The sequence below is a fragment of the Salvelinus alpinus genome, chromosome 28, assembly GCF_045679555.1.
Source record: "Salvelinus alpinus chromosome 28, SLU_Salpinus.1, whole genome shotgun sequence".
Classification (NCBI taxonomy): domain Eukaryota; kingdom Metazoa; phylum Chordata; class Actinopteri; order Salmoniformes; family Salmonidae; genus Salvelinus; species Salvelinus alpinus.
In genome coordinates this window covers 10,332,987-10,352,252 of record NC_092113.1, presented here as the reverse complement: position 1 = coordinate 10,352,252, position 19,266 = coordinate 10,332,987, and the positions used below count along the sequence as shown (strand labels likewise).

Sequence of the window (19,266 nt, the reverse complement as noted above, 5' to 3'; positions counted from 1 at the left end):
AGTGGAGGTGTGTGTATCTGTTCGTCACTGTGTGTGTGTGTGGGGGGTCAATATATTGCCGTGTGTGAGGCATGCTAAGCAGAGAAAGTTTGTGGTTAATGTTGGTACAAAACTCTTGAATCGACTCATCCAATCGTAGTCATGCAGAGTTGTCGCTCATTGGTCAGAGGGAGATGAGGCCTTATTGAAGCTGGTTAGGACAGTCTGTGACAAAGAATGTTGTTTATTGGCTATGGGAGAGTATCTGAAGAAGCTGTTTGTTTATTGGTTGACAGGGAGAGACCCTATGAAGAAGCTGTTTGTTTATTGGTTGACAGGAAGAGACCCTCTGAAGAAGCTGTTTGTTTATTGGTTGACAGGGAGAGCCCCTCTGAAGAAGCTGGTTGTTTATTGGCTGGCAGCAATGTTTGATGCCGTCATCAGGCTACTGTGGGTTGGGTTTCACACTGAGGTCTGGCCAGTTAGTAGCTCCCTCCCGCTGCACCCCGCTTTTACAAGTTCCTTATTATTGTCCTTATCTTTACTCTCTCTCTCTCTCTCTCTCTCTCTCTCTCTCTCTCTCTCTCTCTCTCTCTCTCTCTCTCTCTCTCTCTCTCTCTCTCTCTCTCTCTCTCTCTCTCTCTCTCTCTCTCTCTCTCTCTCTCTCTCTCTCTCTCTCTCTCTCTCTCTCTCTCTCTCTCTCTCTCTCTCTCTCTCTCTCTCTCTCTCTCACATCAGAATTAGACGTTCATCCATGTTTCCCAAACGTCAAATTTCAAAGTGCCCATCCACCATCCCCGTCCTCAACACCCAACATAACCGAAGGAATACTGACTTGTATCACGGGTGACCTGGCTGTTCTCACGCACGCACGCACACACACACAGACAGACATCCACAGATACACACCCTGATGACACAGTTGTCTTATCTGTCTATTATGGATTGCCTTTGTCTTATCCCACGTCCCACTGCGACATCAGAAGGCAGCCGCCCTTCCTTGGTGTGTGTATAACACAACCACCTGGTGCTCTGGGGAAGAAGAGTCACACACACTGGTTTTTCTTACATGAGTCAGACAACGTCGTGACTTGACAGAAAGGATAAAAGTGCCTGTTCCCTGTTGTAAATGTTGCAGACAGACGAGGAGGAGAGAGAACTGACCCGATGTAGCGTTCATATATTTAGCTTTATCACTGCACCTGCTCGGCCATAATGAGCCAATATATCTCCTCCCTAATTGCCCTAAATACATATCATAAAGTTAAAAGAAGGCCTCACTTCCAAAAAAACGCAAAGCCAGGTTTCACTAGTAAAAGGGAGGGTGTAGAGGGGAGGTTATATAGCACAACACCACACACACACACACACACACACACACACACACACACACACACACACACACACACACACACACACACACACACACCCACCCACCCACCCCATGTCACCTTAACGAGGTGCAGTAAATAATGGCCAGTCATTTCATTACAGAGGTGCAGCCTGAAAAATTGCTTGCCTCTAAAGCAGTGCCAGGATTTTCCCATCTTCCTCCTCCTCCTCCTCCTCCATCTCCTCCTTCCTTGGCGCAGGAAGAGGGGCATTCAAACAGGTCAATCTTCTGAGTGCTGCTCCATATTTCGGGGGTGGATGTGGAGGTGGTTAAAATGGAAAGGCTGTGTGTGGAACTAGAAAGGGGTGACCCAAAACATCCTACAGTGTGGCATTTGAGACTTTGATGTTCTACTTCGTAACATGGCATCGTAAACGATCAAAACAGCACACGTTTTAAATTAAGGGATTCTCTGTGTTGGTTTTGTGTGTGTGTGTGTGTGTGTGTGTGTGTGTGTGTGTGTGTGTGTGTGTGTGTGTGTGTGTGTGTGTGTGTGTGTGTGTGTGTGTGTGTGTGTGTGTGTGTGTGTGTGTGTGTGTGTGTGTGTGTGTGTGTGTGTGTGTGTGTGTGTGTGTGTGTGTGTCTTTACCGTCTCCCTACCTGATAGCTGAGGGACAGTGAGTGTATGGGGGCTGATTTGTGAGGGGAGCTGTGATTCGTTAGTTAGTGATTGTGACAGTCACAGTGACAGTCAAACACACCACAGCCCCGATGGCTTTTTATGAGGCCCGGGGCTCTGTCTGTCTGTATTTTAATTCATCGCTGTTGACTTCTGATTGGCTATGAAGGGCTACAAGCCATAGTTTAACACACCTTCACTCACAAATACACTCACCAATACACACACACACAGACACGCACAAACACACACACACACACACCATGTGGAGGGAAGGGGGGGTCTCTTAAAGGCAGACGAAAGCTGGTTACAGTACACCTGTGTGTCTGCTCCCCTAACGACGTATGGAATGACGCCAAGGGAGGAAACAGGCCGTAAATACGTAGGTCCCCACCTCACAGGGCATCAGGAGGGTGTGTGAGTGTGTTTGTGTGTCTCTGTCACCTCGTCTTTCATGGGGATGACTTCATTATCTGAATTTCCACACAGGTTCCCACACTCACACCAACACCACATGAAGAAAAGAGAAGACGCTAACACACACACGCACACTCTCTCAGACACACACACACACACACACACACACACACACACACACACACACACACACACACACACACACACACACACACACACACACACACACACACACACACACACACACACACACACACACTCACTCACTCTCTAACACACTCACCCACACACACACTCTCTCACACACACACAACAAAACAGATTAGATTGTGTGTAGAGAGGTTGCAGATACTCATAGAGGGCCCCTGAAATCTGTTGTTCGTATGGGACACACACACACACACACATACGGGGCATGAATATGTGTGTGTGTCCCTTCATCGTGTCTGTAAACGTGCCTAGTTTAGCCAAGGCAGACTTGTATGACAATGCATTCTCACAACTTCGTAATGCAGAGGAAATTGAGCGCTTAACAAGGAATGCAATTGCGTCTCTCCCATGTCCACTTGGCACATTTGACATGGGGAAATGACGTGTGTGTCTGCGTGTGCGTCTAAGTGACGGTGTGTGTGTTGTCGAAGGTTTCGTACTCTACTTCTCTGATCAATGTCACACTCCATTCAACCATAACTTCAGTACTCGGTGGGGTGTGTTTCGTAACCTCATACATGGCTTCTTCTATCTAGCTATCTTCAAATCAGCCTGCTACAGTTCTGCTGGGTCGTGTTCATTAGTGCTCACTGTAGCAATTCATCTTACAATGGGAATTGAAAATACAGGTATCTTATTGGACAAGGTAGTTCAGGTAGTCCCTGTCTTTTCAGTATGTTTCCTTCTATTTGCTGACTAATGAACACAAGCCTGATTTGAGGGTGAAGAGGACCAGACAGGAGTTTGGAATGAGACGTTTTTATGGGTTCGGTTTCCTCACGTCTGTATACTCATTTGTCATTGCCATAAAAATGACTCATCTCAATCAAATGAATTTAATAGTGTTATAGAAGAACAGAAAAACATGGATCCAATGGTGTGTGTGTGTGTGTGTGTGTGTGTGTGTGTGTGTGTGTGTGTGTGTGTGTGTGTGTGTGTGTGTGTGTGTGTGTGTGTGTGCGCGCGCGTGCGTGCGTGCGTGTGCGTGTGCGCGTGTGTGTAAAAACAGCAGCCAGTAAAACTAGCTACATGTTGACGGCACACACAACTTTTAGTTCCAGGCCTGAGCTGGGTTGGGCTGTGGTAAAAAGAGGCCCAGACTCTGGCTTTTTATTTATACTTGCGGTGTGCACGCTCGTGTGTGTGTGTGTGTGTTTAACAGGGGTTGTGTTGCTCTTCCTCGAGCTTCTTTCTCTCCCTCCTTTCCTCTCATCCTCTATATATTTTTCTATCTTTTACAACCTCTCTTTTTCTTTATTTCAATTCAATAAGCTGTATTGGCATGCTTAGACATCATCTGGCATTGCCAAAGTAAATATATAGGGACATCTCTCTTCCTCTCCCCCTTTCCTCGCCCCACAGTCAAGCCCCAACCCACTAAAGTTAATAAGATATGATTAATGGCTAGCCTTCTCTTTCTCTCCCTCTCTCTCTCTCTCTCTCTCTCCCTCTCTCCTCTCTTCCTTCCTTCTCCAGTCATCTTTGGAGCAGACAAAAGCTGTCAGGCCCAACTGCTTAGAAATGAGCATTATTGGCAGGACCCCCCTCGCGCCCGTCCACCTCTCACCTCCGCTCGCCCACACACGCGCGCACGCACGCGCACACACACGCACGCACGCACGCACGCACGCACGCACGCACACACACACACACACACACACACACACACACACACACACACACACACACACACACACACACACACACTCACAGGGGCCCAGTGAGCTGTAGGGGCCTGCATTCTGTCAGGCTCTTTATTGAGCAGCCCTGAGTGTGTGTGAGTGTGTGTGTGGGGAGGGGCCTTCCAGCCGGAAACAGACCTCCTTCCAGAACAGACACACTCACTCACTCACACACACTTATTTCAGGTTGTCGTCTCTCATCTTAATTTGCAACGCCTCAAATGCCTAGCCCCATATCCACCTCGCAGCCCCTCTGTCTTGCACATTAGCTGTGTGTGTCTGTGTGTGCATGCGCACATGTTTGTGTGTGTGTGTAGAGTAATGACTTGTGCCCTGTGTAATGAAGGCTACAGGAAATCCTGTGCAGGTTCCAGGTTGCCCCTGCTCCAGATAAATGAGAATGAATGGGCACATGTGTGTGTCACTGTGTAGAGTAGTGCTTAACCTTTCCTCACTTCTCCATCCGGAAAGATTTCATACCAGGCTGCCCTCTAGCTGTCATTGGGGAGCACACACACACACTCTCTCTCTCTCTCTCTCTCTCTCTCTCTCTCTCTCTCTCTCTCTCTCTCTCTCTCTCTCTCTCTCTCTCTCTCTCTCTCTCTCTCTCTCTCTCTCACCCTCTTTCTCTCTATTTCTCTCTCTCTATTTCTCTCTCTCTATTTCTCTCTCCCTGCCTAGTCTGTTCTGGCTATACGAAATGTCAATCCATATCAGTGATCAGTGCATGTAACATAGGTTAGAGGGCTTTGAAATCTAGACGGAGGTATGCCTATAGGCAGTCAGGCAGTGATACACGCGCGCACATGTAAACCCTAACATGCAGACTTTTTGTTACACACACACACACACACACACACACACACACACACACACACACACACACACACACACACACACACACACACACACACACACACACACACACACACACACACACACACACACACACACACACACACACACACACCCTTCCCTGAAAGCCAGCTAAATCTGTGTTTGTTGTGGCTGGCGGTCTCCCGAAGCAGAACAACAATAAACGAAGAGAGAGATGGAGAGAGAGAAGTTTATCATCTGACTCCCTCCTCCTCCCAGCATTCCCCCGGGCTCCGCTGAGGAGCCCCCTGTTGTAGGCCGACTTCCCCAGGATACGAATACGTAAACCAGATAGGGCCACAGTAGCTGCCACAACACTATTGTACTGCCTGTACCGCTCTCCTCAGGTTGTGTTAGCAAACGCTTTCCTGTTTTCCCAAGCCGCGAACGCTCTTTACAAGGAAACCTTTCAACGGGCGTGTGTATGTTGACAAACTGGGAGCACATGTGGGTCCTGAAAGCTGGGCAGTGGGCATTCCTGGCTGAGAAAAGGGTTTCTTGGTTTCTTTCTGTTCATTCTCTCAAGTCTTGAAAGGACTTGCTGGTGACATTAAGGAGTTTTGAGGCTGTTGTTGTTTTAGGGCTGCTCGTTTCCTGTTGGTGTGTTCGGTGCTATTCACACCATGGATAGTGCTCCTGCTGAAATCAGAAAGGCATGGCTGCTAGATATACACACACACACACACACACACACACACACACACACACACACACACACACACACACACACACACACACACACACACACACACACACACACACACACACACACACACACACACACACACACACACACACACACACACACACACACATGCGCATGAACACATATACACTCTTACTCTCTCTCACTCTCTTTCACTCACTCACACACACAGAAACACACATGTCTCAGTTTGAGGTGTAATGTTACAGATATGGTTGTGTCTTTGTGCACCCTCTTGACCCCCCCACCTCCCCCATCAAATCTGAACCAATCTCTCCGCAATGTGGTTTGGGTTTGGAGAGACCACCGCAGGCCTCCCCTTACACACACACACACACACACACACACACACACACACACACACACACACACACACACACACACACACACACACACACACACACACACACACACACACACACACACACACACACACACACACACACACACATAGAAATACACACTCAGCCAGACAGACACACTCTCTCTCTCTCACACACACACACACACACAGAGCGCACCCTGGTAACCACAGCACGGGTCTTTCTCATCGATTACACCCAGAGCCTCGCTAAGCCGTCAGATTCACAGCAGGATAAGAGAACTTAACCCCAAACACACTCTCTCTCTCTCTCTCACACACACACACACACACACACACACACACACACACACACACACACACACACACACACACACACACACACACACACACACACACACACACACACACACACACACACACACACACACACACACACACAATGTAGACCTGGATGTGTGTTCTCATCCTCAGACAAGCCAACAAGGCACTAAGATCCCAAGTCCTACATATCCTAAATAACACCCAATCTATGAGAAATGTGCTAGTTTGCAGTATATCACACATTACCTACTGAACATGTCGACCACTTTCTTATCCTTCTGTGAAATGTCAACTTTGTTCACAAATCAGGCTTCATTTTGTTTCGTTTCAAACGTAGGGCACTGTTTAGTGAATAGGGTGCCATTTCAGAAGTAGCTCAAACTTCTCATCCATCGCGTCCCCCACAGGTGACACTTTGCTGGTAATTCCTCCCTTATACCACACGTCCATCAAGCAGGACTGACAGACTGACAGCCACGAGGCCTGCATGACTGCCCACACATCCATTAAGACTACAAGCTGTCAAAGGTTCCTGTCTTTGTTTGCCGGGGACCCGTATACGCGTCGCACCCGGGAGCCCTCTTATCACCCCTTCCTGTTGCATTGGTCCCAATTTCCTGTCCACTCGGAGTCTGTGTTATTGTTCAAATCTTTTGCAAATGTATCATTGTCTCCCTTCCTTACTTCAGGCTCATCATTGTACTTGAGTGGATCTCTCTCTTCATGTAAAATCTACTCAGTGAACCTTATTTTGTATTACCTAGATAGGACTCTGAGGCTCTGTTCCTATGCCAAAGGGTCCAGCCTTGGGTACCCCCCCCACACACACACAGACGGACAGAGATACACGCACGTACACCCACACACAGAAGACGGTGTGAAGGGCCCTTTCATTGGGGGATTATTTGGGGTTCCTGCGCTAACTGTTTGGTAGGAGGTGAGGAGAGTGTACAATGTAGTCATCTGAGGGAGGTTGACATGTTGCCGTAGTGGAACTGTATAGTTGTAGTGTTTGGTTCAAGGCAAAGACATGCAAAGACACACTGTGGTCCAGCTAAAACTCTAAAAACGACTTGCATATAGTCAGCTTAACCTTCACAACCTCACAACTGTCAACACCAGTGGAGGCTGCTGAGGGGAGGACGGCTCATAATAAATGTATTTGATACCGTTCCACCTATTCCGCCCCAGCCATTACCACGAGCCCGTCCTCCCCAATTAAGGTGCCACCAACCTCCTGTCGTTAACACACACACACACACACACACACACACACACACACACACACACACACACACACACACACACACACACACACACACACACACACACACACACACACACACACACACACACACACACACACACACTCTGCCACAAGCCTCTCAGGCAGATCAGCTCCACACCCACACACCTGTTCAATTTAATTGGTCCCTTATATAAAGGGCACTTCTTAACACAGCTAAGTAGACTTTGGAGAAGTACCCTGGTATTTAACCCCCTAAAACGGGGAATGTGTGTGTGTGTGTGTATGTGTCTGTCCGTCTGTCCGTCTGTCTGTCTGTCTGTCTGTCTGTCTGTCTGTGGGTGCACACGTGCATGGGTTGTACCTTAGCCGAGTGGTGGCAGGGTGTGTCTCTGCTCAGGCTGGTGTTTTACGATGTCACATGTGGCCCTCGCTTCTCAAGAGGAGAAGAATAGAAGGTAAATAAAGAAACAGTCTGGAGTAGGGTTTTCTGTCTCTGTTGCACCTCATTTGAGGCCTCATAAATCAGGGCCCCACCTGCATATAGAGTGTTCGCAGCACCCCCCCCCCCCCCCCCGACACACTAACATGCAGCTCATTAGAGCCCACAGCCAGACTGCTACCTTGCAAGGTGTGTGTGGGGGTGGAGGTTATGTGTGCTCAATGTGTAAAGCCTGGTCAGGAGCGCCCCTGCAATTCCACCGCACCCACCCCTCTACATCGCTCGCCTCAGCCGAAGCTGTTCCCCATCTGTTCATAAAACATGTACAATACCCGTGTTTGAGCTCCCAACAGGCGCTGGGACAAGTGCACTCTGACTTGAACCTGCGCAAGACATTGGCTCTTTTCGCTTTTTTTTAAAGGGGATAATTTCGCCTCTATGCCTGGTTAGTTTTCAGGGACTGTTTTCACACATAAAATAAAGGGTCTGGACTGCATCATTTCGGACTGCTTAACGTATAAACGGCGGCGGCAGTAGATCACTGTTTTACTATGTTGTCCGCTGCAGAGTGGGAAGAGAATTAAGTACTGAGGTATTCTCTGTGAGCTCAGTGTAGAGGACAGTGTATCAAAGGAACTCTTTTTCAAGTTGACATTGAGTATGGCTAGCTAATCGCTTAAAACATGGACGACAAAAATAGTCCAGTCGAAGCAGTCGAGCTAATCAACGCAACATGTTTCCAGTAAAGCGCTGAAGGACAAGACTGTTCGCGTGGAAAGGAAACCTCTCGCACAATCAGTATCTTACTGTAACTCACTGTCACAATCAGGCCAATGTACTTGCATGCGAGGCAACCACAGGTTATTATTGATGTTAAAGACCTGAGGTGCTACATGCTACATGCTACATGTGCGTAGGCGCTGTCTCATTATTTTTAGAGCTAAAAGGCTTTGTTATCTCCAAGCAAGTTAGTAGTGGAGTAACCTAACACTCCTTCTCCCCACGGGCTCACCACAACGCCATAGTGTGAGGCACAGCTGCAACTTTGGGGCACACTTATGTTTAGTTAGTGCACCGCGCTCACCAGAACCGTGTGCGAACATGAACCGGCCTTCTCACCTCGGACCAGACCCGCTATTTCCATATTTACTCACAAAACACCACACCTTCCCTTCACCGACACCACACCTTCTGCACTCGCTCACTCCCTGACCAAGAAGACCATTCAGAGTTTACGAGCAACAGAATCGAGCAAGCCTGTAAATGTTCTGTTGGAAAGTCAGATAACATTTTTTTTTTAACTGTAACCGTAGAATTCAACTGGGAAGGTTAGACCAGAAACGTAAATATCCTACAACCAACTCAAAAGGCCAAAACGTAAATATGTTACTAGTAAAACCATGAGATTGGGTTGCAATATAAAAGAACCAGAGAGGTAGAAGTTGAGGTGAGAGGAGGCTGATTATGAGCCAGCAATGAGAAGCCCTAACCAGCCCTGTCTCGTCTCAGCCCCCAGAGGATCTGCCCAGCGACCAACAGAGTATCAGTTCCACCAGAATACTCCACCAGGAGAAATGAGATCTTCTATAGAGCTTTGTGGAGGAGCAGAGCTGTGAGATTTTCTCTTCTGAGGGCATAGGTTAGCAGACAGACACCTGGGTCGTGTTCATTCGGGCAGGCAACGGAAACTGTTTTAAAGCGTTTCGCAACTGGAAACGAAAATGTGCTTTTCGTATTGGACAAGTCCATGTTGTCCCTCCCTGTTTCAGTCTGTTTTCTTCCATTTGGTGCCTAATGAACACTACCTTGGAGCCTTCAGACACTCTTCACACTCTCTATAAACTGTCATAGTCTTATTTGCCACCAGCGAGAACCATTGTCCCACCAAGCTACTACCACTACATTGATCTTGTTTTCATTTGGACTCTTGTCTAGTACCACCAAGCCTTCGTCAGTGTATCATTCACTCAGTGCCCTTTGGTTGTTCTCGTTTTGCAATAGTTTATGCCCAGTCATACTATGCCCAATATGTTCACATTTTAGTGAGAAAGTTGATATTGGACATGTATCCTGTAATATTTGCTGAGCCTCCCTCAGAAATCTTTGATTTTAGTGGCTGAACTTCTCAGTCGTGTGTGCTTAGCAGCAATCATGGTGCAGCAGTTTTGAAGTATGTGTGGTGTGCTCCTCGTCTAGAGCATAGAGGTTCATTTTCCTCCAGCAGTAAATAAATAAAATGGTGGCAGCTCGCGATCAACTCCCTGGTTTCTTCACTTAATTTCTGCCCCACAATGAGCCTCTCTTCTTTCCTCTCCTCCTCCTTTCCTCCGTCTCCTCTCATCTGTCTAAGGGGTAACCTGAAACTGCTCCCTCGTTCCCGGGGCGGCCCAGGGGTTACAAAGGGTGATCAATATGTGCCAAAGAAAGTCTTTAGACAAGTGAAAGAAGCCGCAGTTTTCTCGACCTTCCCCTCCTCCCTCCTTTCCCCCTTTCCTCTCGCTGCTCGGAGGAGCGACAAGGTTAGGGGCCCTTGGCAGATAATGTTCTGTCTACTGACAGATATGGACACAGACACACACACACACAGTGTTGAGAAAATCCAAAATGTCCCTTAAAAGGGACAAATAGTCAAAATAACCCTCTTTGGATCCAATGGTTTGAGGGATGTGAAACTTTCTGGTATTATCTGCTTTGCCCATGGTAATTCAGGCAACTTTGATATGATGGTGACTAAAGAGATGAAATTCACACACACACACACATACTTGAGAAGATAGAGGCTTAGCTCTGTGTGTGCTGGCTTTTAAAACAGGTTCACCTCTGACCTCTTTGTTCTCCAACAGGTGGTGGATGAGATGGGAAACGTCAAGTTCTGCCTGGACGAAGGCTCGGAGGCTGGCGGGAGCTGGCTCAAGTACGTACGCACCGCCCCCTCCTTCGAGGAGCAGAACCTGGCGGCGTGTCACCTCAGTGGAGACCAGGTGAGTGGCGCCTCCTTCCTTCTATGGGCTGCCAGGGTTTAGTGGGTGGGCTGTGAGTGGCACCTCCCTCCTTCTATCAGCTGCCAGAGTTTAGTGGTTGGGGGAGGAGTTTAGAAGCAGCTAACACATGGCAGTGTCAGAGACTTGTGGCTATTGTCTTTCTTCCTACCCACCCAGTGGGAAGAACAGTGGACTATGAGTCTGCGTGCGTGTGTGTGCATGTCATTGTTAGTGTGCGTGTGTGTGTGTCTGTGTTCGTCTAAGTAAGCGGTGTGCGCATGATGAGTAAAAGAATGGCTCTATTGTGTGTCCAAGGCTGGTACGTGAGTGCCTCGCTGAGGAAGTGACTCATGTTAAGAGGTAGAACAATAATACACCGACACACCTGCGTCTCGTAATCACTCTGGGTCCTTCTCTGGAAGCCAGCCACACTCTGCCCGTCCAGAAAGGAAACCTGGAAATGGAACACTCTTGGAGGAATGCCCACACTCTACCACTCACTTGGTCATAAAACCCAGCTGAGCCTAACCCCAATATCTGGGTGCCGCTTATGTCGCCAGTCGTACGCTCTCTCCTTAAAGGTGCTCTACCCTATGCAACTATCAGCATACAAAGAACCTAACATGTCAAGTACACAGTATATCTGTGCTAGGAGGAAGGATATATTTTTTAAGGAATACATTGGCTTGTTTGCCAGAAGTGCCTTGTCTAGTTTCATGCACGTACAGTGTATATAAATCAAACAATAATGATTTCCTGTTTTACAATTGGTTCTCGTTGTCCGAGCTTGTCCACCCCCGTCCTTGTCTCTGTCCCTTGTACTGGTGTGTCCATTCTGACGGTGACATATGAGACACCATTGGGGGCCTTCCAGAATAGCTGGGTATGCTATAGGCTCTAATCCTGGTCAGATTTTCACATCAATGTCTCCTGCTACCCCAAACACAGTCTGAAAAGGCACCCTATTCCCTATATAGAGCATTGGGCTCTGGTCACAAGTAGTGCACTTTATAGTGAATAGGGTGTCTTTTTAGACCCAGCCAGAATCAAAGAACAAACGGGTCTTACATCCATATCTGGGAGTTGGGCATGTCCCAGATCCAATGGTTCGTTTTGGACCTAGGATCATTTCTTAGTTGTTTGTACTCAGTGGGCTGCTCTGCTTTTGTTTGCGAGGCCTTGTTTTGTCTAGTGGCTCGCGGGCACAACCTTATAATTTATTTACAAACACCACACACATACACAATGCAAAAATGCATAATTTATCAAACTTTGTACTTTGCTGTTTTTTTCAGCATGCACAATGCATGAGTTTATGGAAATATGCTCACGACAAGCAAATTTGAATCCTTCGGTAACATTTTAAAACACCAGCAGATCATTTATTTACCCGTTTACTCATATGTCATTAATGTTGTAGTGTATCAGAAAATACATGGATAATCATGTATATTTAAACAATTAGGGCAGTACCGCGTTTTGAAATGATTTCATACATTTCAGTGCATGCAGAAAAATGCTTTAATGGTCGTCAATATTGACCTAAGTGTGAATGAATGAGTGTCCATTTCCCTGTTCAATTAATTGATTGTGAAATGACGTGTGTGTGCATGTGTGTGTGTGAGTGCATGTCCGTCTAGTAGTAAGGATGAAGCTGCACAGATAGGGAGGGGGCTTCCTTCCTCAATAGGCTCAGCCATTCAGAGAGCCCATTGACCTCTGAACCCCTCAGCCCTCATTTCTCAAGATGCTCTTAAGCAGTTTGTCATAACAACATCAAGTACGCACTGAGTCCTGCCAGCTCCTTCTGCTCGCTACGCCAAGGAGAGCACACACACACACACACAAAATTTATTCTAAATCAATATGCAGGTTCCTAACCTGAAGGTTAAGCAAATGAAGGAAGCCAGTTAGGCAATTAGCGTGTGTGTGTGTGTGTGTGTGTGTGTGTGTGTGTGTGTGTGTGTGTGTGTGTGTGTGTGTGTGTGTGTGTGTGTGTGTGTGTGTGTGTGTGTGTGTGTGTGTGTGTGTGTGTGTGTGTGTGTGTGTGTGTGTGTGTGTGTGTGTGTGTGTGTGTGTGTGTGTGTGTTGGAAAGAGGGACAGAGCCGAAGCTTGTTCAGGAGCATCCCAGTCCTAATAGTGTTTCCATCTACGAAATGCAAGGTCACAGAATTACAGGAGGCCTGTTTCCCCATAGCCAAAGCCTGTCCTCATACACAGAGTGGTGTTCTCTCTCGGATGGTAAACGTAGGCTACACAGCTCGCTGAAGAGCAGAAGCATCAAGCATGTCCACCCTCTTGTCACACGGTCCTTGTCTTTTGTGTCTCAAGAGGACAAGGCCCCCCTACACCCCATGCTGTTTGATCTCCCATTTCTCTCTGCTTTGATCACACACTCCCTTGTGATAAATAGGCCGTTGTGTGTGTGTGTGTGTGTGTGTGTGTGTGTGTGTGTGTGTGTGTGTGTGTGTGTGTGTGTGTGTGTGTGTGTGTGTGTGTGTGTGTGTGTGTGTGTGTGTGTGTGTGTGTGTGTGTGTGTGTGTGTGTGTGTGTGCGCGCACGTGCATGTGTGCGTGTGCTTGAGGGGGACAGTGGGGGATTATTCTGGACCCTAATGGCATTGATGGATGTTGTATCTGTCCCCTGGACACTCGAAAGAAATGGGGAGAGGTCAAGATTTGTCTGAGAGCTGTCAGGCCAGTACTGTCAAGAGAGACAGCTCACATCACAATACATCACACAGACGGCTTCAAAAAGACTATACCCATGACATGGCTCAGCTTCATTTCCGGGAATAATTATAAAACCTATTTTGAGTTGTTCATGTAAATCTTTACTGTCTTTGCAGTGATACCTTGTAAAAAAGCTACGATATTTTGTGGGTATTGTTGTAGCAACAACCTGATGACTGTGACAGTATTTGTATGTCGACATTTTGTATTTACACACATTATTAACTACGATTTTATTTAACATTAATATATGTCTCTATTCTTCACATAATTTTTTCACTCAAATTTTCGGTTGTAAAATGCTGATTAAGAGAGAGAATTTTTTAATTTGTCAGAAAAAAAGAACACATTATCAGAGAAATAAGAGGGTTAAATCAATTGAAGAAAATGTATTTGGTGTAGGATTTTAAAAGTGTACATAATATAGGCTAATAGTATAGCCTACTTTAAAAATGTAGGCTTATAAAATAACTGTTAAATATTGTTTCCAAAACAGTTATCATAGGCCTGTTTAATAGTAAACCATGTCACTATATTTTATTGCAGGCAATTGCGAGTTTAAATAGGGCTCACGCGTTGCAATTACATAAATCGTTTATTCAATGTAGCAAGCAGGTTCCATTTATGATAACAAGGTCAGTTGATACCAATTATTTTGAACGTATCCAAATGTTTCATGCCCTTGTTTACGTCTTTGGCACAAATATGTGTACTCTTGCACAAACTGTGAAAAGCATCTGGTGAAAGATAACAAGTTAAAACAGGTGTAGAGACTTGTGTTTAAAGCCTGAACTAAAAACACTTTGCTCAGCGTTGTTTCGAAAGCCTTTAAAACACCCACTAAGGTGCGCCTCACCTACCAGCTTTTTATCGCCCAGGTGTGTGTTTTTTAAAAGTATTTGACCGCTAGATACATTATTTTCATCAATAATAGATGAATCTAGTGGTGAGAGCGGAGACGGAGCTGTGGGGAGGGGTCTCCTAGTCAGATCAGGCAATCCTTTGGTCTGAGATAAGGACGGGAGGAGGAGTGGCCTTCGGATAACTCCGGGCGCTCGATGGGGCAATAGGGAATCACTAGCCTAATGAGAGAGCGCTCCCCTCATCATCAAAGACGCGCTCACACAGACTAGAGAGTGGCGGCTTCAGCTCCAACCAGGGACGACACGCCGCAGCCTGACTGGCCGCCTGCCTCCTCTCTCTCTCCCTGGCCCTGCCTGCCACCCCAGCCCCGGCCTGACGGCCTCGTTCCTGTAATGATACTATGGGTTGTGTTGCCAACTCCACCGGGACTCAACTGCTGTTACAACTGGAAGCTCTAAGAACCGCGGCGCAACTTTCCCAACTCTACCACCTCACCGAGAACAGCAAGGTCAGAGATAAACATGTCTGTCGCATAATTGCCAGTGTGTAAATGAATAATAATAATAATAGTCTAATAATATAGCCTACAAAATAATCAAAATAATAATAATAATAATTACGATAATAATTACGTGCCTTCTCAGTGATTAGGAATATTTGGCCTAGCCTCCAAGCACACCTCCGTACTGTCATAACATAGCATAGGGCCGATCAAGTATTAGATGAAGTTACTACAGTTGTACTATTCTGTGTGAATGTGTTTTAACTCTCGCAATGTTTTGCTGTGTAAAGGCCTGCATGAGGATGAATTGTTGTTTAAATTGGTGGTGAGCGCCCCCATGCGTCCGCACAACACACATTGTGGCTGGTCTTTTCAGTGTATTTGTACTGTATATTGTTCATTGCTTGGTGATTGTATATAACTGTGGGCCTACATGTTTGCTCATAATTCAGCCACATTGCCTATTCAATTCAACATGATCCTAGGCCTATTTTGCATTTATCGTGTAATTATGTTGCTCTTTCGATTTAACAAGCAAAAACACACATTTATTGCAACCTCTATGTTTTAGTCGCTCAAATTAAATCAGCTGTCGGCCTACATGTTTTAGACATGTTTTTATTATTTGAATTGCGCACGGGTATGCATGCAAGTTGTTCTGTAAATGAATGCACTCCCGGTATTTCGTATTTGATGTGGCATTTCGTGTCATTGTCTGCGTCCCTTTCTAAAAAAAATAATAGCCTACGAGACACGGTCCGTTTATTTCAATCTTGAAATCTTCAAATATACTTGAACTATATCTTTGTTTACATCCCAAATTATGCTTGTATTTGGCTCATTGCACTCACTGTATATAGACTTTTTGTTTTCTCATGTTCTACTGTATTATTGACTGTATGTTTTGTTTATTCCACGTGTAACTCTGTGTTGTTGTATGTGTCGAATTGCTATGCTTTATCTTGGCCAGGTCGCAGTTGCAAATGAGAACTTGTTCTCAACTAGCCTACCTGGTTAAATAAAGGTGAAATAAAAATAATAAAAATAAATTGAATTCAACATATTCTAGGCCATTTTTTTGCGCGTGGAGTCAGCCTGAATTCTAATAACAATGAGTTATTATGGAGTTTTAAAACCCAAAAGAAGAGCGTCATTGGATAGCCTAATTATTGTGGTAAATAAAATAAAAAATATTGCCTCCTATAATTTTTTATTAAATATATATAAATAATAATCTTTCGATTTTTAGAAACAATCATAATGAATGTGCATCGATGAATAGGCCTATCACTATCACATGTTTATATGATAAACAATTGCTGTAAAGTAGACAAAAAAACGAAATCGTATTTATAAATGCATTTATATGCCAAGCAATTTAAATATTAAATAAACGAATTGGGCTGTAAGGATAATTGTCAAATAGCCTTTTTTGGTTAGGCCTACATAAATAGGCCTAATACAAAATTATTATTTGTATTGTTGTTTCCATTAATAACAATAATAACAACAACGATATTGACAGATGAAGATATTAATACGCCTATTAAATCGACGGCAATGAAGAGTAATTGATTTATTGATGACAGACTATAGCTTTTTTTGTTGACTATACTGTCCCTAACCGCCTTCTCACCCTCCCTTTTCTCTTTAACAGATTTATTATAAAGCTATTAGGGATATTGAAGTGGGGGAGGAGCTACTGGTGTATATGAAGGACGGACTTTTCCCGGAGGGATCGATGGCACCGAACCTAGAAGGTAAGATTAATGCGCATCATTAGCGCATATTTTAAACAAACTCTAAACGAACATCCTGCGCGGCTTTGTTGGCCAATGCAGCTATAGAGTTCAGAAACTCACACCCATCTTTCACATATGCTAAAGATGCTGCGTTTGGATTTAACCTTCAGGACAAATTTGTTGTAAATTTAGCCGCCAAAATAATTGACGTTTTGAATCTTTTAATAATTATTTTAGATACAGATTTCATAGGCCAAATATACGTACCCCAAATAACCTCTTTCTATGGATTTCTTGAGGAAGATCCAAAACGTCATAATTATTTTTGGACAAAATTCACACGGGTTGTGTGTGTCCCCTTCAGTGAGTAGTATCTTATACCTTTTTCTGAGTGAGATTTGTGTCCTATCATGAAAATAGATCTGATTTCTATCCCATACACCCATCAATGATGAACACAGTCCTCATCCATCCTCGGGCTATTGCTTTAGTCTAGCCCAGGGTTTCCCATACCCTAGGACTACACAGCTGATTGTGATAATCAAAGCTTAATGATGAGTTGGTTATTTGAATCAGCTCTCTAGGGCAAAAAACAAAACGTGTCACTTTCCAAAATGACTTAGGCCTACATATGACAGCGGTCACTATAACACTGAGGGATGTAGAACATATTATAAAGGCGTGAAAACAATTGCTAATAAAATGATGTAGGCTATTTCTTGAAATATAAATAACGTTTGTAGGGAAGGATTTGACAAGTAGGCCTATTATGTTTGTAGGGAAGGATTTGATGTAGGCCTATTATGTTTGTAGGGAAGGATTTGATGTAGGGCTATTATGTTTGTAGGGAAGGATTTGATGTAGGCCTTGCCATACTTACCTTGTTTTAGAATGAGTATAGGATAGCCTTAACCTATTAGATAGGCTATACTGTTGCATATTATTGGAATTAATGGGTTTTGTGATGGGGATAAAAACGTTTTATTAGCCTAAAGTCAAAAAGTGACAGAATAGTTAGGTAAAACACGACGTTAGTGGCCAATGAGATTTGATGCTGAGTCATTTTACAATAACTGAAATCCAATGACTTTGTTTTTGAGAAATCTCTAAAATTTCAGAATGGCGACCTCCCTACACTTCGGATTTCGTGTTTTGGCATGTAGGCCTATTGTTTATTTTTATCGATTAATTTGGTTTTGTCTAACATGCAAATTGTCTTGAGCCATTCCAATTAATTTAGGACTACGACATTTCAATCGTGCTTGTTGTAAATTATCTTGTAGCCTAGGCTACATGTCAAAGAGAACGTTATTTCATAATTCCAATTTGATCCAGGTGAGGTAAAGCATAGTTCAGTTGGACGTTTGAACATCTTGGTCTTTTTGCAATGAAGTGGGGTTATGTTTTTACTTGTCATGGACTATAAAAACGGCGTAGACAGAACAAGGTATTCGTGAGCCATAGATGTTCTAACACACAAAATGTTTTCTCCGAAAGCCTCCCTCAGATCTCTTTGCCAACAGAACAGGAGAGGGGGTGAAAGGATAGGAAAGGGACGTACGCGAGAGATTTTAAAAGAGAGCAAGAGAAAAAGAAAGACACTGACATTACGAGAGTTTGTGAAAGATAGAAAATGGAGGAGAGGCAGAATGAATGAACAAATTAGTAACAAAAGGAAAGGTAGACTGTGTGTGTGTGCGTTCGCAAGAGAAAAGAAGGGGAGAGGAATAGCTTGGCGCTGCACCACTCTTCGGCTGGCTTATAGGAGCTGGAATTTGGAGTGGGGCTTGAGGAGTCCCCCGAGACCTCACCCATGCTCCCAGATTAGTCGCTAAACTGCACATAATTGTGTTCCCCTACATCTCCCAGAAAGCTATTAGTCTCCCATTTATGAGCGCTCTCACCGTCCTCCCTCCGCAACATTCCTCCTCTCTATTCCGGAGTGTTACTGATGGAACACAGATAATGGCGCCAAATTATTCTTCGGCCTTAAACACCCCGCACGCCTCCTATCTGGCATTGTAGGCCTCGAGTCAAATGTCATCTAGCGGTGAAGCCGATGACTAGGTGCGGTTCTGCCGAGTCCTCCTCGCGTTTCAGTTCCTACTTGAAGTGCTGTTTGATTTGACAAAGCCTCGGTGTAATAAAACAAGTAATAAAGCCTCAATAAGCGCTTTATAAGCCTGTTCATGGAAACATGTCGCAGCTTTCAAAGGTGACACATCCAA

The 19,266-nt window shown here is 45.0% G+C and overlaps 1 protein-coding gene across 11 annotated transcripts in view; it reads left to right on the top strand.

Annotated features, from left to right (window-relative positions):
- prdm16 (PR domain containing 16) overlaps window positions 1-19,266 on the top strand; it is a 235,388-nt gene that overhangs the window by 191,888 nt on the left and 24,234 nt on the right. For 10 of the 11 annotated variants that reach the window (XM_071371576.1, XM_071371569.1, XM_071371572.1 and 7 more), the window contains exons 4-5: window positions 11,060-11,197; window positions 16,954-17,056. In XM_071371576.1, coding sequence (XP_071227677.1) covers window positions 11,060-11,197; window positions 16,954-17,056 — 241 coding nt within the window. Of the gene's footprint in view, window positions 1-11,059; window positions 11,198-14,977; window positions 15,303-16,953; window positions 17,057-19,266 lie in introns of those variants that run through there. The other variant, XM_071371578.1, reaches the window with a different exon arrangement.